The following is a 22,930-nucleotide window of genomic DNA, read 5'->3' as shown; positions in this document are numbered from 1 at the left end:
GTACGTGTGCGTGTGCGTGTCTGTGTTTAAACAAAGCAACTTCCTTCTTCCTATATACCCCCTTCCCGATGTAAACAGTAAACAACAACATCAACAAAAACGAGCGCCTTGAAAAAAAACCCTATTGGCTTACAGACACGACAGAGAGAGCGAGAGGAGGAGAGATTAAAAGACCGTAAGGCAAACCTGCATTTTAATAGAGAAAATTCTGCAGGGGACATGTTTGTGAGGCAGGTAAAAAATCGGGCTGTATCTTAACTAAGTTTCTAAATTAAATTCCAACGTCACATTCAAGCAAACAACATCAGCGATGTTAAATCCCTCTTCCACGCCATATCCATGTTTGGCCTTTATACGTGTGTTCGATGATAACTAATGCGGCTACTCAGAATGCACATAAGCGGTTTTTTTTTCTGTCTGTCTGTTTTCCCTGATTTGTTGAATGAGTAATCCTGGCGGATTATTGAAGGACTGCGAGAGAAGAAAGACAATAAGCTAAGCGTTGCCTTTCATCAATGATACAGTGCTGACCACTGCATGTCGATTTGTAGTCACGGCAAAATGTCATGATTTGTACACGGCTAATATAGCTAATACATTGCATTTGCGTCAAACAGCACCAGGGGGAACGTAACAGTAAATGAACAACATTTACAATATAATGATGTTAAGTAGTACTTTAGCCCTGCAGGTTTTTTTTTTTTTAATTGGAATGCAGTTTGATCATATATATTCAGAACTCGACATGGATAGGCGTAAGTATTACGTCATACGTTCGGTGGGACGGCAGACAAGGGGTTACTTTCACTTTGCGGCACCTCCGAGGGATGTGATCGTTTAGAAACCTCCCAACCTATAATAGTGTCAATCGAAATTTTAGAGCCGTCTTTTTGTGGCAGCCGGATGGGATTTCTGTAACTCTTGCTCGATAAGAGGAAAACTTTTCCCTCTTAAAACTTCGCTGGGATCCATTTCCGAATTTTGAGCTGATATGATTTGCAATTGTTGCTCACACGAAAGCTAATACGGCGCACGAGTAGACGGGGAAATAACCGAAAAAAAGAAAAAGCGCAAGACTAAAAATCTTGTTTCCTCCTCTTTCTCTACACCTCAACCAAGTGTCAGCGTTTAAACTTCCTTTTTGGAATCACAGTGGCCAAATCTTTTCATGATATTAGTGGCAACCTATTGGCATACCTTAGAGTTGTAACTGATACCTTCTCAATTGTGGCTCTCCTTTTACTCGATCATGTTAGTCTGCGTCCATGAATACGTGATATAAGTTAGGTCGATACAAAGGGGGAAACTGTTTGATATCGCTTTCCACTATTCTCGAACGCCTGCTAATACCACTAAGTATAGTTCAATCAAGATGTGTTTAACAAAAACACATCATGTAAAATCTACAAACAGTGACGATACGTTGTTTACTGTCAGAAGCAACTCTTGACATGAAAACTCATTACACCGTTACTCGTTGAGATCGTTGGGGGAATGCTGATTACTTGGTGTGACAGAACCGTGCCGATATAATGACCTGAAATTCACGGATTTTGACGACATGGTAATTCAACACCAGCTACCGCTCCACGCTGCCTGCAAACTCGAGAATAACTCACACAAACACTGTTTAAGTGGTTTTAGGTCGCGTTGCTCGACCACGTAGATCATCTCGTATATAGATCTGCTTCCATTGCGATGCACGTTTCTCATTATATTTCTTAAAACAAAACAGGAGACGTACTTTGGTGTAAGATTTACTACGAGCAGTGAGTATATAGATAACGCAGGCATATATAACAATATCTGAGTAATGACGAAATGAGAAAACAACAACAAATTGTTTGTCCTCAAGTTAAACTCATTAGGACTGCATAATTTATTTCTCAGATTTCCCATAACCTTCTTCAGAGCAAGCTTCTGTTGTCATAGAATATGTATATCTCTGGTAATTCCTAGATCTTACAAATGGGGAAAGAAAAGGAATTTCAAATGAAATTATTATCATTATTTTTTTTTAACCAGGGTTGATTTTCTTCGCTTTCCTAGTGGTCATTCATTATCACAATAAATCTAAATTGAAGCTCTTTCTTGCTCGAAATGAGTCCAATCGTTGATTTTATAAATGTAGGTGCCTACATCTCACTTTTTTTTTTTTTTGATAGCCAGATTTTAGGCGGCAGGTTAATAATGCCTCGTGTTTGCCTACAAAGAGGACGGCATGTTTGGTGAAAAGACGACCGAAAGACCCCTCGGGTCTCAGCGGATCATGAAGATAACTAACCATTATAATAATAATAACACATATCGTAACACACAAATATCATTTATAGCAATTTACTAGTATATGCATATATATATATATATATATATACATGTATACGAATTGGAAGTGGATGATGGAGTAAGACATAGAAGAGAGAGAGAGAGAGAGGGAGATACATCATTCGAAATACATCATTCGCTAAAAGGGAATGCTGCAATTTCGAAATCTCTTATGCTCTGCGTCAGAAGGAAAAATTGTACCAGTGGAAGTGTAGGATGATTCTTCTTTCAGAGGTCCTAAAAACGTCTTCCTTCGAGCCCCGAATTGTAACAAATACATTTTACATTGTCATGTTAACGCGGGGCTCATGCACCTCTGCGCCTGCTCTTGAAAGCGTACGTATTTCATCGTTACCGACGAATAGGTCTGCCTGCATTTACTCCTCTGACTTTCAGCTGCATAAACACCACTGCGCGCACCTGCCTCAGTAATTTATCTATAAGAGAGCTACTTCTGATGTTCCAAAGGCGAGCATCTTCGAAGCATTCTAGCATATTATTGGCCAGTGTTTACTCCGGCTGGATTCTCCGCCGACGCTGAGTTTTTCCGAGTTTTTCTGCGTTTTATTTTTCTTCCTCTTTTTCTTCTTTAACTTTTCAACATGTAAAACCTCAGCTGGATGAGCTACAATCATGTCTTAACTTATTTCCCTCGGCGGTTTTCCCCAACGATCTACTGACAAACGTACACAAACACAAGCATGACAAGTGTATATGGCAATTGTATAATGCTTTCTTGGATTTTTTTAAAAATCATTTCCGTCTCTTTCAGGTCTTTTGAAGTTATAGGCCTTTTTGTTCGCGTACAGGGAATGACATTGCTAATATTGCTTTAACTGTGCAAATGCAAGTTTTTGTCATTTCATTCAATAGGAAGAGTATTTCATTAAACAGCTGAACTGGCCTGTAATCAGGCCAAATGTGTGTGTCTAATGGACATGCGCTTGATTGTACAACTCTGACAGATTCAACGCGAGAAAGAAGCGCAAAAGTAGAGAATCTCAACGGGGCACAATAGTTTGGGCTGTATATGGCTCTTTGTGGGATCCGACTCTTCTGACGAATGCAGATCTCCTCGAGAAATGGTGTGTCTTTTACCATCCTCTTTGTCAGAATAGAACGGAACTTCTATAGACTGGAAGACATATCCTCGATAGACACGTGTCGTAAAGAAATCAATGTTATATGAGTGTATATTTCCTATCTTTGCTTTTTGAACACTGGCTGGGAGGCAGAGAAAATTCTTACATCACAATTGCCCAATAACGGTTAACTTTATAAGAGAGAGCAAGAGAGAGAGAGAGAGAGAGAGAGAGAGAGAGAAAGAAATGGTATTGAATTATCAAATATGAAATACGAGGACGCTGGCGCGAAGGAAACTATTCTGCACTGCACGCATTTGGTTCAGCGCCGAACAATACGTTCATCGGGCATTTATTGGCCTGAAGAGACGGCAATCTAATATAATATTCCTGACGGCAATTAATCGCAATGGTAGAGGCTAATATGGGACATTCAATACTCGATATCCGCTCGGGAGTTAAAGGAACCCGATACAATATTGCTACCAAGGCAAGCGACTCGGTAAATCCTGGTTTTCCCCTCTTACGGCGTGCTGGAATACGCGTGCAAGACCAGAAGGGTTAGATCCCCGGTACCATCTCGATATAGAGGATATCCGGGAATTACATTCTGATTTCTTTAAATACACTCATTTTCTAAGTAAGTGTGGTCTGCTATTGGCTCACTATATACGGGTAACCTCATTTTCCTTCAGGTTTATATCAGTTTATGAAGTATAATGCATACAGCATCAATGAGGAACAGTGTGCATGAGGAACAAAGTTTCAGAGTGGAAAAGTCTCTTGCTTTGAATTGTCCTTTTGAGTTTGGAATTCTTTGAAGGCTTGTTTCTTTGCTTGTTTAATCATATTGAATTGCTCGAAGAAAAAAAAATTATATCGAAATACGAAGCAAAAGTTATCATTCAATGGAGGGGATTTCGGAACACATCATTGTTCGTAGTACGAGCTACTCGTGAAAGACTACTAACTTCTTTTATTCTTTTTTTATCACCATCCCCTCTCTGGACGCAAGTCAGCAGAAGCGAAGAGAAACGCTGAAAAAAGAAAGAAAGAAAGAACAAACTAATGGCTTCTAACTCCCAAGCCGGAATTCATAATGTAAATGAAATAAAATGTCCCTAATAGCCCCTGGGGTTTTGGGGGAGACCCGTTTATCAGAAACAAGGGGCAGCATTCGCCCATGTGACGTTGTCAAGTTCTGACGTTTCGCGAATTATAGCTATTCGATACCCGTGCATTCCACATTACTTTATTCACCACGGACGCTTCTCTCTTGCGACCTCCCCCGTATAACTAAAAGCCCGACCCCTCATGTTGGAGCGACTAATAAACGCGCCTTAATGAAAAAGGGTGTTTGGAATCCATTGAGAAAATGTTTCAAGAGACCACCTGCAGTGCCTCGGGCATTGCTAAAAAGCAATGCAGCCCATCTCAACACCGAAGCTAGCGCCTTTTATTGCACGATTCCTGCCAGTTTCCTGCGCACCTCCCTCCCCCACCCCCACCCCCAGTTCGCTTGCTGCTATCCTGTGAAACAGGGAAGAGAAATAAGAAAGAGAAAAGATCTACAGTCCCTTGTATTTTAGACAGTGCAGGGGGTAAAGAGACTTTATAGAATAAAAGTCAATTTTAGACTCACTCCTGGGGGAAAAAAAATTGGCATACTCTTTAGCCTCATCCCCGTTTTGCGATAAGAGGTTACATATTCATTAGTTTTGAAGCACATTACTCCAATACACTCTGTGCATGTGTGTGTGTGTGTGTGTGTGTGTGTGTGTGTGCGTGTGCGTGTGCGTGTGTTCGATGTTATGGTTAGAACAGGACTGGCAGATTGTTTACGGACAGACTGACAATCGCGATGTCATAAGAATAAAGGGTAAGAAGGGAGAGATCGCGATGTAATATATGTTAAAAAAAATAATCGTTTTAGCACTCCAGGATTTGTATGTTACGACCTCCTTTGGAAGTTGTTGAAATTTGTTGAAATGTCAGGAGAAATCTAAAATAAACAAACAATTAGGATAGACACAGGACACCCGGTCACGAAACTGTTTTTCGCTTGACATTTCACACCGCTGTGTGTCTCATTCTTTGTTATGCCGATAGTATAACTTGCGAGACACGCGAAATGACAACTCAAAAAGGTTCGTTCGTTCTTGACCTTTGCTGTGATGTTTGACTTTTTTTCCCTTTATAACAGATGAGACGCGAAAATTGCTTACTTTGATAAATTCCATTTACTCTCATGATTTGGCTTTTGTAATACATATATTTCCTTCTGAGGGGTTACACAAGGCGTCCCTGGGTCCCTGGGTCCCTTATTTCTGTTAGTGGGTGAAAGTGTTATGACAATGTCATGTAAAGCAAAGTCGTATTCCTGACCTTAGACAGGGATTGAGATGTCTAAACTGTGCTTATAAACAAGTGGTGTGGAGTTAAGTGGTGGAAATAACGATCACAGGGGTTCACTATTAAAGCTTGGGCAGTTCAAGGCAAATTGAAGAGATCACGATTACTTAATGGCGGTCATTTATCAAAAGGCTGATCTCGACAAATTTCCAGATTTTTTTCCTCTTTGGTAACAAAAATTAATTTGATACCGAGAAATGTTATGACATTAATTGTTAGATTGTGTGTGTGTGTGTGTCTGTCTGTCTGTTTTGCATTAAAGTCTATTTTCAGTCAATCGATAACGTTGTTATGATAGTTGAAATTGAAACGGGAAGTGAAATTACTTTATGAGATCATATTTGTTTCTTTTTTGGTCTTTTTTATTTTGCATTTTTATGTGCAGGGTAAAAAAAAAGTGATTTATAATGCACTTCTGACGTACAATCGGCCTTTTTGAAAGGAATATAAGTGGGATTTGATGTTCTTGCCTTCGATAGCATTGAAACAAATACACTGTAATTCATTCAGGCACTCCGCGGCCAACTGTTTTGCTGCTAATTGCTGGAGACGATAACAGGTAACAATAATAATGTCATTACTAGCGAAGTGCATTCCCTTGTTTCATAGTTCATCGGGGGACACGTCAGTCGGGGCTAAGGACGTGACTCGTTTTGAAAGTGTTGGAATGACAAGATGTACTGGTGAGAGAGAGCAATAAGTCCTAGAAAGACAGAGAGGATAATTTGCTGTGAAGATGCTTTGCCAAATAGAGTAGACACTTCTTGTTGCGTAAGCTATTATGTCAGTACTCCAAAGGTGAATTGATTGGTAAAACAGACTCATCCCTGATCGAAAAGCGACTTCCGACAATTCGCGGGGAACTTTTTACGCGACCGCGAAACCTGTATTTTGTATGAGATCACTTCACTGGATTTGGCACCACCTACACGCGCGACCAGACATTTTTGTTTTCTCTCGCATTCTCTATTTCTCATTCTATCTGTCTTTACATCTGTCTCTCTGTCTCTACCATTCTCTCTCTCTCTCTCTCTCTCTCTCTCTCTCAACGCGCTTTGATGAAATCATGCCGCTGAATTCCAAATCCGCATCGGCACCGACGTCCCTCGTATTATCCCAACGTATTGTGACGAAGCGTTTAAAGTCTGGCCGTCGAGTTGGCGGTCGGATTTTCACGAGAGGGCTTAACCAACTGTCCAAACATGATGAAGAGGGTTACCAAATATGATATCCTGATTGTATTTTCGCCCTTTAACAGGCTTGTATTGACCACAGTTTGTTAATCTCACAAAGAAGGAGGAAGCGACGATTGGTACTCTGCCGTCGAAAAAGTGCAGCGTATTTTACAGCCGCAGGACTGGACACGCATTGATGTTAAAAGGGAGAAACCTCTTTACAGCATTTAGTCTGCGTATGAGAGGATGGCTAGTTTATGCCCAAACAAATCAGGGAAGTTACGCTGTGCGCATGTTTATGCAATTTCAATATCTACAACAAAAAAAAAAAAAAACTGAAGTAGGCCTACATGGGCTTTTACAATATAATCATGTTGCATTTCTTGCATAATAATTGTATATTCGTGGCGCAGGCAAACTTAACGAGATACGCCTTTCATAATTTATTTTGAAAGAAAAAAAAGAGCTTATGTTAATGAATCTCTGAAGTTATAAAACATTTAGGTATTAAGACATCTTCAAGTCTACTCTTCGTTTCTTTGCTCTAACTTTAGCATAGTCTGAAGGGCATCATCACATAACCTATATTTCAAAGTTTTAGACACGAGTGCTTTGTAGTACCTCCGATGGAAAATCTATAAACTCTACCACTTCCTCTCATGAATACCTTCATTCATCTAAACTCAATGCTTCCTATTTCCAAAGAGGTTTCATTCTATATATAATGCATCTATTCGTACTAGATTTCCGCAGGGGCAACATTGCCCAGAGAAGAATCCGAATGAGGAAGGGAGGAGGAGGGCAGTCAACATCGAAATGGAAACAGTAATTTAACAATTCATCAATGCTGCCGGCATATCTAAGGCTGGAGAATCATGGATGTTGAAGAGACATTTTCCTTTATGGCAAACTCTCTTTGAAGGTAAATAATGTTTTCATCCAACTTGTGCTAGATATAACAACAATGATCAGCCTTTTAAGTGTGCTACTGCGCCATGGTCGCAAGAGAGATATAGACTTGATAAAATCATAAGGCACCTGTTGGACGTATTACATGGAATTCTGACTTCTTTTTTCACTTCACTCAATAAACTATCAGAGGCCATTAAATCATCTCAAATGATGATGACATGAGCGTCATTAGCTAACATCTAGCAAAATAAAACCTTTCCGGTGATACATCACCTGTATCATAACAAGGAATATGCTAGAAGATATGATTAAAATATCCCATATTTTCCTATTATTTTTCTTTGTTTTTAGACGCTTTTTGATAATCACAAATATCTCAACTTAGCAAGAGTAGACTTTGCTCGTTTTCCGATAAAACTCTTCATATATTGGTATATATATATATATATATATGTAATATGTTCATATTAATTATAATGATATACACTGTATCTTCATTTTCGTTGGTTACTTTCATATTTATATACCTAGTTTAGTGTGATGTGATCTTTTTACGAGTCAATTATGGTGGTAAATGTATAGCTTTCGGTATGCTTGTAATAGTCAGTTATCATGGTTACATTATCAGTCAGTGTGATATATTTATGTTCCAAACTATTTTTGATCTCGTCTTTTATTAAAATCGTAAGTTATAACGCTTTAGTTGAGAAGACTTTTTTTTTTCTCCAGGGGGTAAGAAGCGCATGCCTGACAAAGGTGAACCAACAACCCGGCAAGTGCAATTACGAAAGTAACTATGCGACAGATAAACAAACTGTTGCAGCGGTCGAATTACGTGACGTATGAATGACGTCATTGCCTCTGATTTGCGATAGGTACGAGTCTGTCTCTTGTATCCAGAAGCTGACAAAAAATTAAGGCGAGAGAAGTGAAGCGAAAAGGTTTGAATCAATTTTACCTCTCGCAAAACAGAATTACTGAATTTCTTTCTATTTTATAGGTGCAGTCTATTTTTTTTAGTAATGCTTTAATTCTAGGACTATTTTATACAGAGCATCAATAATAATTGGTGTGCAAAGCTTTTATAATACATTAAAAGTGTTGAAAAACCCCGATATAGATTTAAATCATTCAACAAAATAGGCTTTTGGAAAGGGAGAGTTATCCTATCGGTTTAAGACCGCTTGAAAGGAAGGGGAAAACATCTTCCTATAACATACATCTTCCTAAAACGGTCATTCTGTTTGTATTCTTCATTATGTCCTATAGAATATTTCGAAACGTGACAGAGAAACACAAAAGTGAAAGGAAGATTATGAAATAGCATATCATGAAAAATGATGGTTCAAGTTCCGCTGCCTTTTTAGGTATTGAAACTGATTTCAAAATGCTAATGTAATACAAATTTGTTTATTAAAATGAAACACGTCAGGATATAATCTGTACTCATTAAACTGTTTTATTCATCCCTCGAATAATTTTACTCTACTGTTATTCAGGTAGATATCGTCCTCTTTGAAGGCAAACAAAGTTGCTACTATAAAGTACCAGACACATTTTCCCCCAAAAAAGTCCAAATTATGACGTTTTGGGGAAAATTGTGTGACATTTTTACTGTAAAACTAGTTTTATAGATTTACAGCTTATTGGTGCAGAAAAATCTATTTTAATGGCTCCAAAATGATAGAAGACAGCAAATTTGAACACCGTAACAAAAGTCATGCATGAAATTATAGATCTTTTGCACGAGCGAATCTCTAGAATTAAGATCATTTTATAAGATTTCACGTCCGAAAATTGCTTACACGAGGAACCTTAACTTGAAATGAGGGTGGAATCAATATCTTGAACCAATGTTGAACTGTTTGTTATTTTGGAGGCATTCACATAGTTTAAGGAATTCCAGAGAAAATTGTATGAATAAACAACATACATGAAAAATGTGACCAATTATAATTTTTATATTGATGACTTTGGTGTCCCGCGAAATATTACGTCGGGGCACATTGATAACTCATTTTGTGTGTGTGTGTGTGTGTGTGTGTGCGTGTGTGTGTGTCATTACAATAATAATTGTACCTAATTCTTGTATTTTACAATGTAGCTGTGGTTTCTTTGTAGTATCTATCGAAAAACTGCCTATTGTCAGTGTTAATCTGAAAAAAAAAGCAAATGGATATTTTGTGTCCCACTTACAGTAGGACCCTTGGTGAAGCTTTTTCCAGGCTTAAACTAAAATTGGGGTTGTGGGATTCTTTGAAAAGTGTAATCGACTTTTTATTTCAAAATGACCACTTTTATTGAAACAAACATAAAACTAGCGAAAAATAGGTATTGAGATATCAAAATGGAAGGTTCCTCGTGTAAGCGGACACCCCTCTTACACGAGGAAGCATGTCCCCCCCCCATACTCTGCTATTTTGTATGCTGACTTGCTTCATTTTTAGGTTAGAATGTTAGTTTTCATTCACTTCGGAAAGGACTTACTAAATATGATTTTCATTTTTTTTTGTAACTTATGCTAAAAAAAAGCTGATTTTCTGATTTAAGTGTCAAAATAAACACGTCATAAGTTGGGTACCTTATCTTTGCCATTACCCATATTTAATACCCCTGTTTATCATCGGGACAACCTCATTTGAGTTTGGTATATCTGTTCTAAGATAAACTTTGCCAACATACAATTTTACTTTTAATAATTAGCTTAAAACACTATGAAATCAGTTAGAGTGTCACTGTACCAAGGGATTGCAAACATTCGTCATCATTCCTAGATATGTTTTTTTTTCATTTCGTTTCATTTTATTCATCAGTATTTGCAACCTTTTCTTTAACATGAATTTACAAAGAAAATACATATTCAAGATAAGAAAATATTAGGATTTTTTTAACATTGTTTCGTATTGTGGGGTTGTAAAAATCCGTAGTCAATATGACTTGTGATTTCCAGTGCTTTCTTATGTTTGATGGGGTTGCAGGCATTGACACAAAGGGCAGAGATTGAAAGCGTGATAACCCTGAAAGAAATCTGTAATCTGTATTTATTGTAAACTCTATACAAGAGGTGCAGTTTTGGTCACAAATGTTAAGAATCAATGTGCACAATTCTCTTATCTGCTCACAACACAAATCTTGGCTTGTTTCTTGTTAGATATTACCGTTAGACCGTGATCATGATGCAAAGGATTAGATCCTCTCTTCAATAATAGGGTCACCACTCTATATAGCGCCAAATACACTTAATCTCAAACTCTATTGAGATATACACAATAGTGTCCCTACTCGTGGGATGTCTTTTTTTGCTTCGTTGTTGTTTGTATTTTCTTTCTTTTTATTTGTAATGTACCATTTAATTTTTTTTCCATGCCGCGAATTTTTCTTATTTTTTCTTTGTATTATAGATAAGGGATCACAAGGATTTCTTTCTTTCTCAAGGGATTAGACTGAGTAGGCCTACATGACTGTAAATACATCACTCATGTAACTAAGAATCAACAAACGTCCTATATAAGTACCATGGTCTCACTTTGATACTAACACAACTTTGTTAAAGGTTTGGTCCACTATCTGTGAATGATATACGTGATGCTCATGAATATTTCAGGGATTAATTATCTAATATTTTTGGTTTCAGTTCAGTTCAATGAAACGATAATAGATTGCCTATATGTATGATTTGTCTGATGATAGATTACATTGTGCTTGCATGCTTTCATTCTCACTGAAGTTTACACACACTCTTGCAGCTTTTTAACGCTGATTAAAGTTTGGGGGTCATTTGTTTTATGCGAATTATAGTATCATAAAAACGATTTTATTCATGTGTATAAATGATCAGTTAACCCAAACCAATAGACAGATTTGTCTCTTCCGTTAAATTAGCAATGGATGTTTACTTTTTCTCGTTGCTTACTGCAATCTTCCTGCAAGAATTTAAGTTGTTCGTGTATTTACACGCTGAATGACATCATAGAGCCATACACATTAGAGGAATGCACACGCGTAATAGCCGTACGTATTACATTTTGGCGCCTTTATACCGCAGAAATTTACACAGGTAATAGTGTGCAGTTTCGCAGTTTCGTTCAACTCTGACGCGAGAGTACGTATAACCCATGGTGCAACGTAACTTGCATGCATATGAGTGAGCGAGGAAAATAATATCTTGGCAATAGACTGCGTATGTAGTTGCATCTGTACTTCACTGTAATGTGGAAGGTAACCATCATTTTTATCTCTCGATATGTTGGCTACGTGATTGATGATCTTTTGTTTTGACGGTGATCAAATCGAGGAACTACTTTCTTACTCTGATGCCTGCCTACATTAATTGTATAGTTTGTTGTTGTTTGCCCGTTAGCTTCACGGGAATGGGAGGAAACGACAATATACTCACTATTTGTAGATCATCGAGAAATGTGTAGATCGTGTGGACCATGTCCGCTGCCTTGTGGTCCAGCTTGTTAGTGAAGGCTGCGGCGATTATATCGCTTTCCATCGTGCTTCTGCGCTTCCTCTTCCAGCCGTTGACCTTGAAACCGGTGTTACCTCGCTTGACGCCGTACTGCCTAATCTCGAGCTCGCGGTCGGCTTCGTTGGCCTGAAGCTGGTCGAAGTCGGCAAGGATCGAGAGGAATTCCTTGATGTTATCCCGCACCCTCACGGCATCGCGATAGAGTCGATTTAACGGCGTGTCCACGTCCACTGCGGAAACTTTCACACCCGCCGCCGCGGCGGCGGCTTTCTCCAGGGGAGTTTGTACTGGCGCGCAGGAAACCACGGCGGATAAACCTAGTAGAACGGCTATGTAAAACAGAAAGTCCGCAATAGGCATTTTGCGTTGGTCTGGATGGCGTTAAACCAGCAAAGGAAAGTGAGTTAGGCCCGAGCCCAGTATCGTCACCTTCACGAGCTGGGAATACGTTCCCGGGTGAAGTTGGGGTAGTCGAGTCCTTCTTTCCTGTATTATGTTGTATTGATTATGTCCCTTTTATTGAGTTGCAATGAGATCAACGTGAATCAAGGGGTTATGCCTCAGCAAGGCTTGGGCTTTCCTCAACACGCATTAACGTGTGGCTAAATGGTACAGCCGCCTGTCTATTTTTGCTTTTTCTACCAGCTGTAAGGATCCGTCATCAACATCGATGTCGTCTTTGATCTTTTGTTCATGCAGTGCTGACTGCACTCTTCGAGGGAGACACAACGTGGTTCCTGTAACGAAACAAAAGGAATATAACATAAGTATTGATCTTCAAGGTAAGCCTCGAAATACGACCCACCTTGGCACTAAATATCACAAATGATCCACAACAGACGCTCACAAAATCTGATCTATGCTTTTCGGTCATCATTTCTGGAACAATATCTTCATATTGTGTCCATATTACTTACAGATTTACCTCTGCTCCCAGATCTCGTTCTTTGACTATGGACTGTCTCAAACTCAGTATTCGATATTAGAATTAAGATAATGCATGAAGTAAACGTCGTGATCTTTATTTAATTTTCTTTCTTGCAGTTTCTGCAGGTTTTAACATTTACTAGCTCCTGTTGTAGGCCTACAGTGTAACTGCTCTCAAAACATAAATGTCTCTCAGGTACAGACAGCGAAAAGAGGGCGCTAACACCATGAGTCCTTCTGAAACTGAAATTTTTGGCACTCCTGAATCGCATGAATTTAGAATCTCATTTCGTTCACACAGGAAACAAGAGTCATGCTGTTTAGAGACATTGTAAATAAAACTATAAATAGCAGGAGAAAGTGACGATGTAACTACGTGATCGAAGTCAGATAAAAGGCTATAAGCGTATATGACCCTCTCAAGGCAAAGATAATCTTTGTCACAGCGATATCTTAGTGGTGTCATCAGCATTACGATTTCCCTGCTCTTAATCTCTTGATATCTATTTTCCGCTTAGTTGATGCCTTGTAATAATGCCGGGACGTCACCAATACGTGCATAAAATTTCAGACGAGGCGAATATTAAAGGACAAGTTCACCTTCATAAACATAAGGATTGAGAGAATGCAACAATATTAGTAGAACACATCAGTGAAAGTTTGAGGAAAATTGGACAATCGATGCAAAAGTTATGAATTTTTAAAATTTTTGTGTTGGAACCGCTGGATGAGGAGACTACTACAGCTTGTGAGTCATATGCGTACAACAGTATAAAGAAAATGTAAAAGAAAATTCAACATATGTTCACTTTTTTCGCATAATAAAAGAGCTCTTGATTTGCCTCTTTCTAAAGGCAGGGGAAATAATATTGCCCATAACATTTGTCGGTAACGATTCAGGGGAATGTGTACTTTTTTCAAAAGATGGAATTTTGTGAAATTCTCTTTATATTTTCCTTATATTGTTGTACGCAAGTTATTCATACTCTGCAGTAGTCTTCTCATCCAGCGGTTGCTGCACAAAAATTTTAAAAATTCATAACTTTTGAACGGATTGTCTTATTTTCCTCAAACTTTCAATGATGTGTTCTACTAATATTGTTGCATTCTCTCAATCCTTATGTTTATAAAGGTGAACTTGTCCTTTAAGTGAAAATTGTCTGGCAGTGCATAATAAACATTTTGCAGTATTTACAACTAACATAAACAGGGATCAGTAGTACCGGCAACTGAACCTAGAGTATACCATTTACGTAAATGCAATCTTATACAAGGTCGTCAGCAGGACGAATATGAGACGATGAATATTTGCGATGCACATATACATACATACATACATACATACACACACACACACACACATTATTTATATAAATGTATATATATATATATAAAGAAATATTTATATACATATGAATGTACATATTAAAAAGACATATTTTACTCTCATGACGTACAGAAAAACTCCACATCCACAAATTTATAATATGGCCTCTATTTTTTCCTTTTTATCGCACTTTATGGCTGAATTGATTCATCTGTTAAGAGCAGCAAACCAGACTGTCGAGTTACGCTTTATCTCAAACCCCACCAGAGTTCCAACATCTAGCTGGGTTTTTATTTGAGCGGGACTAGGTTACAAGCTTGTCAACAGTCATTCAATCCTCAGGTTTTGCTCTGGTCTTTATGATGCATGCACTTCCATGCCCGAATTTGAGATAGTGTTGGCACTCGCAGCTCCTTGTCGAGGGAAAGAACAAAGAGGAAAAGGAGGAAGGGAAACAACCGAAGTTTTTGCTATTGCCTTCTACCAGTCGCATTAGAGCAGCACAATCGCGAGTCAAAAGACGACAAGAAACACAAATATTGATTGAAAACACTTTTCCTTCCATTCATCAACATTCTGTTTATGCTTGAATATGACAGGAAATGGTCGCCAGAAGTAAACGCATTGCTCTGTAAGATATTGTATCCATTTATTACGTCCTGGCGTATATACTCCCATAAGGAAAACAAAGCGACATTTGCCAATACGCCCCGTCGTGTCCAGAGCGCTCATACACGAAACTTGTATCGATCTTTTGACTCACATTGATTCAAAGAAGAGAAATGTCCATCTTGAATGCCGACTTCCAGTAGGCCAGAAGTTACACGTCTGTAGTGCTATACATGTTCGATTGACAATGGAAACCGGTGCCAAACAACGCATGCTGACATGGATTTATGTCAGAAGCAGACAATGACTCACAGGTATAGCACTAATACATATCGGCACACTCAGTCATGACGCATGGCTAAGTCATTACACTTTCCCAGAGAAATCAAACAATTTGTTCCCGCAGCAACCGGAAGGCAGCTTAAACGCTTAAAATTGTTCAACAATTGGCAAAGCTTTTACCGATTATTGTCTCTGATATACCAGTGACAACAAATTCTGATGCAAATTCTTCCGGATATAACAGCCCCATTTTTAAAAATATATTTTTACTCACGTGCAATTTATCACACGCTTATTCTCCATGCAACATGGTACTTAGAAATCCCACTCCCTCCACAATAAAAATTGAAATTTCGCTGACGATAAAAAATCACAGAAATAGACTGTTTGACGAGGAGATAGATTATTCATAGGACCGCAACTCTGGTTTTCTTTCTCAGTAATCAATTATGTGTCATAGTCACCCAAATTATATATTTACATGATGGAGTATGAACAGAACTTTTTCGTCAACACACTCGTAAACCATAAGAAAAAATATACAAAGAATACAACGAAATTCAACACATATGCTCGCAGGTCTTTTTTACATTCTTATACACTACTGTACTTCTGTTCCATTACTTTATAGGAATGCATGCTAATATATATATATATAATCATGATAAGATTAAGTACATAAATGAATTATTCTTATAATGTACGTCTGTGTATTACATTTTATAGGCTTAGTGAATAGGCCATCTTATGGCAAACATTGTCAGGAGTGGCCTTTGAGAACCACGCAGCCTCTCAAAATAGCTGCATGCTGTAAAGATACGGCCCCGGCCACACCCAATGGCAGTTCATTGACATGACGTTGATGTGATCGCTTTTTAGTTATTTGTAAAGTTGGGTGTATGTTGCTGTTTCCTTTTATCCCCATTGCATGGGAGATGCAGGAAATGGTGGCTTTTGCAGTGTACGAACACTCCAACAAGGCGAAAATCAAATTATAAGAACTTGATATGCATTGCGAACATACCCATGGCTCAAAGAAATGATCAGAAATGTGAAAGAAAATTATGATAACTAAACACACATTTGTTTTACAATCATCTCAGATTTGCTGGAGACTGGTAAAGACACAAAACAATAAATTCACAGTAAACCAATACGTAACACAATAAATTCCTAGTCAACACCTCAACTCAGAATAACAATTGAAAGAGAAGCTGCTGAGAAGACACAGATGATTAATTTCGAAGTTGCCGCCAATCAATATCGAATTTCCATGAGCAGCCACGAATGGACTGCAAAAACTTAAGTTGTTCATGGACTTGTATTTTAAATCGTTGCCACCAAGAACTACCAATGTCTCAAAGAGTAAACTGTTAGGTTCTCCCAGGAAATGGTTTCTTGGCTCACTTATGATAACTGTAGTGGCCAGCAAACAGTTCGGAAATGGGAAGTATTCTGTGCAATGCATTGTTATGCAGTACAAACCAAAACTCGGACAAAAGACATGGGAATGCTGATGAACCTTGATGGAAGATAAAGAGTCGCCTTTTGAAATAAGGGAGTCATACTGTCCAGCCGGTGAGTACATCGAAAAACTTAAGAGAAAGTGGAATTACATGAGAAGTATGTTTACTGGCAACGCTTTTATGCAAACTCTTTGTAAGCACTTGCAACAGATCAGGTCAAGATCTAATGTAAAAGTGGAGAATGTACAATAGATTCAATATTAGTAGTGATTGTGAGATAAAGTTTTACAAAAGAAAGGAAACTTCCAGATGGATATTTCTCTTATTTTGATTTCAGGACAAAGGAAGCTGTGTGACCGCCCGAGAAATCCAATGTCAACTGTGCATTTATTTGATTTGCAGCTATGAAATGTACACCTATTTTATGTGTGATGAAGAAAGTACAATCTATAGTTTCAAGTAATAGAATAAAATCAACTAAATAATGTACTTGATTTTTCTGTATTACTTTTCGAGAAAATTTCTTCATTTCAAAGTTGACAAGCAAAGAAATACACGTGCGCAGTGAACTTTAAATTTTTAGGCGGGTCACAGCGCTCTCCTTCTCGAGTGATCTTTTCAAGACAAACCAAAAATTTATCACATGAACTGTCTTTAATGAAACCCTTTTAATTCCAACAACAACGAAAAAATGAAGACAATGAAGAAAGAGCGGAGAGAGCTAGAGAGAAGGGGATTAATATCGAAGAGTATGATAGAGAGAATGACAAAGTATTCAATTAACGGGCCACTGTCAAAATGTACTTAATGGACACCCATCTGTCCATGTGACATCGAAATCAAATAAAAACAACTGCTAAATTGACTTCCACTATATGTCATTCACCGGAGAGTTATGAGTATTGATTTTCATACAATATGGGAAATGCAGATTTTAATAATACGTTGCTATCTCTGAGAAAGGAAGAAAGAGAGGAGAGCAAACAAGCTGTAATGATATATAAAAAAATAGAAAGCTTTTTGAAACAGTCAAATCTATTTCCCTAAAATCAAAACGCAAAGGAACCTGCAGCAGCTGATAAAAATTAGATAAAGAAAAATCAACCCCTCAGAATGACAACGTCTTGTAGGCGCAGGTAGACAAATTAGAAAAGAAAAATTAAATGATGCATGTACACCTTGGCAAGTGTGTATGCAATAGTAATTCACACATGAATACATTTACACACACATACTTAACCACAGCCTTCCACCTGAAAGATATTTTCAATTTCACTTGTGCGTTCCAATGAACATTTATTGTTTGTTCTTTTTCAGCCCACAAAACAGACATGACCATGTTGTGTCGTGCATTGTTAGTCATTCATGTGAAATATTACCTCAAGCACTTTAGGTGGAGGCGAAACGCAAAACATGCGTATTTTCCACCTTTTGAAAGTCAGTGCAGTCTTATAACAAATACATATATTGGTCGTAAAGTGTTCTATCCTCCAGTAGTGATCCCTTTGTCACTAAATCTTTCCTCTGGTTAAACTGAGATACAAGCTTATATATTTATGTACGGATTACATGCTCATAATCCATTAGAATTAAATGTAACATGTCTTCTAATAACAAAATGTGTAACTGTTTAGTGAGAAGAGAAAAAGGGGGAAAATAAGAATATGCCATCTTTAACAATTACAATCACGAATCATGAAGTAGCACTGTATAAGGGGCCATTGCAGAAATAATGTCTATCCTTTTAGTATCTCTGCTTCCTTTCACACACACTCTTTTTCTGTGAACATAATTTATCAACATATCAACCGTCCATTACGTCACAATGTCAGGGTCGGCTATATAGTTGAATTTAAAGGTCAAGCGGGAACATTTATTGCATTGCGGCATCTTCCCCTCACCCTCCCGTCATATTCCATTCTAATTGTGGTTTAATTCGTGCCGGGTTATAAAGCGGGGTTCTCCTAAGTTTACAGATCATGCGAATTTACCTCGCGTCTCAAACAGCCCCAATTTACACAGATCAAACCTGCACTACATTTGCTTTTCTGCAGGCATAAGTCCGTTTCTCTCTCTCTCTCTCTCTCTTTATCTCTTTATGTTTTCATACAGTGTTGCACGTGCACTCTGGATTCCCACAACAGCTAGAAAGAAAATTTGCTCTTATTAAATGCAAATATGTCTGACATACATTGACAGCTTTCTTGCAATTCTGCGATGAATGCACATCAAAAGCGAGTTAATCGAGTACGACATTAAGAACTAAGTTGTCAATCACCATTTTCCCCTCTCAGAATCGTTTAATGACATTTGAATACACTTGAATAACATTTCCTCTTTCTGTATCTGAGTCAACAAAGACAAACTAAAACGCAACGCACTTTCCTTTTGTCGTTTGCATGCACAGGTATAATCAAGTACAACATTATTTAAGCCTGTTGGTGACGAAAAATAGTGGTAATAATCATATTTTCTACACATATAAACTATGTTCCTAGCGAGATCTGCTTTCTTCATTATCATCATCATCATCTTCTTTTCTTATAGCTGATTCCTATCTTGTTTCACATAAGCATATCCCATGTAAAATCTTGTCAGTACAAAACGGGTCCTTTATTAATCTTTTCATTATCTTATTTCCTTTATGCACTTCACTGTCGGTCTTGCGCAGTCTAAAAAGACAGTAAAATGAAATAATACCACGCTCACACCATCAATTTTATGTCATCGGTGCCTTGTGCCTTTGTTAAATATTTTATGTGGTGTGGGGCAGAAGCTTGGAGCATTTGAAGCTTGATACCCTGGATTTAAAGGAGACCTCAAAATGATTTCTTTTTAACTTTTCATTTGGATATCTATTAATTCGTTATCACGGGTACAGAGTTTCAGAATTTAAAGTAATTGGGATGAAATAAGAATGTTCCCAAAATTTATAACAAATCTTAATGAACGAGGATGATGACATAGCTTCAGATAAGCATGCATGATTGAGTTCTAAAGGAAGCAGAATAAAAGAAGAAAGCCTGCATAAATTGTATACACAGGCGAACTGTTAAGCAAACAGTATTGCAATGAGATGAAATTACTACATTAATAAAATATGTAACTTCCTATGTCATCATTCTTATTCAGAGTGTTTTGGGTTTTTCAGAGTATTGGCTTGTCTGCTTAGTGACTACAATCTTCACAATGAATTCCACAAATATACACTGTATGCATGACACTATCGATTCATGTACTAAATGATGGCAGATTATATAAATCGTCTGGAATGTCCCTTTAAATAGACGATATCGTAAATCATAATTGTAGGCAATTATCCATCTTGCCATATATTTGCGACGGCAATGAGAGCACGCGTCGAAAACACGGTCATGGCGTGATATCACAGTGGAAAGGAGGAAGATTTTATTTTAAGTACTCTTTTTCAATCCCCTGAATTAAAGTCCGCAATAAGCACGTTCTTTAAAACTCGTTTTGCTATGGTTTTACTTCCTATCAAACTATTTGATGTTGGCAATAAGGCTTTGAAAAGGTGCGGCATATCAGGTAACAACAACGACATCAGTAGTTGGGATTGAATCACACCTTATATCTGATATACGTAATCTATAAAGTTACTGTTCAAAATCATGTATTCTATATGACCGTTGTTCTCTTCTTTTCCACAATTATTGCAATAAAATTTGCTCTTTTCTGGCAGATAAAAATAATTAGACGTCATGCATGTGTATTATTACCATTGGTGTATAACGAAACACCAATTAACATGATTACATTTTTATTGAGTCACTTATAGAAATTGTTAATTTCTATTTGAATTCAATAACACCTTAGTTGCTTTTATAAGCTTTGTAAAAGTAAAAGAAAAAAAACCGCGACTTGCTTAAACTGATTTAAAAGAACCACAATATACTGACTGACACAGCGGAGAGAAATGAGGAATAAACGAATCCAAAGTCCACTGTTGTCGTGGTTGTCAAATATGTTTTTACGTTTTTGTTGTCGCGAATCATGCATTGCGTTTACGTCAAAAGAAATCAAGTGTAATTATGTCACAGGTGTATATGTTTTGAAAATGGTTGAAATTGTAGGAAATAGCCTTGGTGTTTCCAACCATAAAATTATGTATATGTTATTATGTTTGATTATGTGCTGAAAATAAGGAAGTATAAGCTGATGCCATACAGAGAATAAATAAATCGTATTTTAAAAAAAATCAAATTAAGCGTTTTCAAACTGAGGAAAATGCACAGAAGACGCAAAAAAACCCCTCAAAGGGCAGAACTGATTGACAGATGAACTTCGCTGCACAAATTACAACATCGTTTGAAATTTCTTTAAGAAGATGTTCAAAACCACCAAAACATCAAGTAAAGCCCGGGAAATTTCGAACATATTCAATGCATTCTTCTATATAGGGGATGCCTTATTGCAGTACACCCTGTTTTGCGTGAAATAGAGTGGTCACGGAATATGGATAAACGGTATGACAAATATATGTTGAAAGGCTATTCATCCCAGCATTTTGTCTAAGCTAATACATTCAGAAGCCATGCTATAGTATTCCTTTTATGGTTGTATTTTATTATAATACACAAGTTTAAATGCTACCCCTCCCCAAAGAGAGAGAGAGAGAGAGAGAGAGAGAGAAAGAAACAAAACAAGAATATGATATGAAAAGATGTCCATGATAACGACTAATATATGCCTCCCTATAATGTCTGGAAACGGTAACTGTAAAGTGGAGTCCTAGCTGAAAACTTAAATACTAGTAGCAGTTGGAATCAAAAGGGTGTGACAGAGCACGGGTTCTTCGTGTAACTGTTATCGATATTTTGTCAAGCAACTTTCAGGGTCCAAGACGCATACATCTATACCTTGAATTGGTTGCTCTATAAAGATACAGTATTGCTTATGCTAGAAAATAAATCGTTGCCCATATAAGTAGTGCCAAAAGAAATACGAATGTGTACTATCATGGAAGTTTATTACAAAACATTTCTCTTGAAAAAAAAGAAAGAAAAACAAACTGGGACCATTGCTGGCAGCGAAAATCGTGTCAACATACAATGCTTTCAGTTTTTCTTTTCTAACAAATCGAAATAGGATACGCAACTCAATCTATACATCCAGTTTTAGATGAATGATAGCTATCTATAATGAAGCAAGCAGCAACTCTTCTTTCAGCATCAACCGTTGTAATATGAACAGACCGCAAAGTAGATCAATGTCCCAGAAGTTTCATTCTATCAGGGGCATTGTGAAACCACTTTCATAAGATGCTATGGAACTTTGCTACGGTAATGAAAAACAGATGTAATAGTGCTTCATCGGCGCTAAGTCATTACTGAAATTATTCGATATTCCGGTAACGAGTGAATCTGTAAGGTCACGACGAAGTTTGATGCAAAAATAAAGAAAACAAACAATTAAAACAAAAATCGAAAGAAGTGGCACTAACCTTACCGTGTCCTGGATTAATTACTGACATTTGGAAACGTTGAAATTAGTGAGTTTGATCACTTACCGCCAAATAACCCAATTATAGTCACGTGATGCGCCTGCTTTAATAGGTGTATAGGTACAACAGAAATTTCTCTCACAGGTTGGTCACTGATCTCCGCTGGTATGAGTCCATGTACTGTGTGTGGCGGGAACCTCTGCGACTATAGTTTTATAAGGCCTTGGTTTTTCCTTCGATTCAGTCCTGGAGGCGTAGATAGTCGTGTGAGCGCACTCTCGCTCATGACTCCGATACTCGCAAACACACACACAAACGCACACACACACACACACACACACACACACACACACACTAACATATCACCCCTCCCCTTCGCTCCGTAATTCCCACACCTGTGAAAGCAAACCGTCGCATGCGCAGTCCAATTCTTTTTTCGTGACGTCAGCGGCGAGACGGCCAAGCAGCGAGCGGG

The 22,930-nt window shown here is 37.8% G+C and overlaps 1 protein-coding gene across 1 annotated transcript in view; it reads right to left on the bottom strand.

Annotated features, from left to right (window-relative positions):
* LOC139711080 (uncharacterized) overlaps positions 1-22,631 on the bottom strand; it is a 36,672-nt gene extending 14,041 nt beyond the window's left edge. Inside the window, exons 1-2 of the mRNA XM_071622999.1 lie at positions 22,522-22,631; positions 12,303-13,117 (exon numbers count right to left, since the gene is read on the bottom strand). Of these exons, the coding sequence (XP_071479100.1) occupies positions 12,303-12,740 (438 nt within the window). The 5' untranslated portion in view covers positions 12,741-13,117; positions 22,522-22,631. The remainder of the gene's footprint in view (positions 1-12,302; positions 13,118-22,521) is intronic.
* Between the last annotated feature and the right edge of the window lie 299 nt (positions 22,632-22,930).

Source organism: Diadema antillarum, unplaced genomic scaffold (genome assembly GCF_040938485.1).
Source record: "Diadema antillarum isolate AM-2024a unplaced genomic scaffold, OU_Dant_1.0 seq00001608_RagTag, whole genome shotgun sequence".
NCBI classification, from domain to species: Eukaryota; Metazoa; Echinodermata; class Echinoidea; order Diadematoida; family Diadematidae; genus Diadema; species Diadema antillarum.
This window is presented reverse-complemented; position numbering and strand designations above follow the sequence as displayed.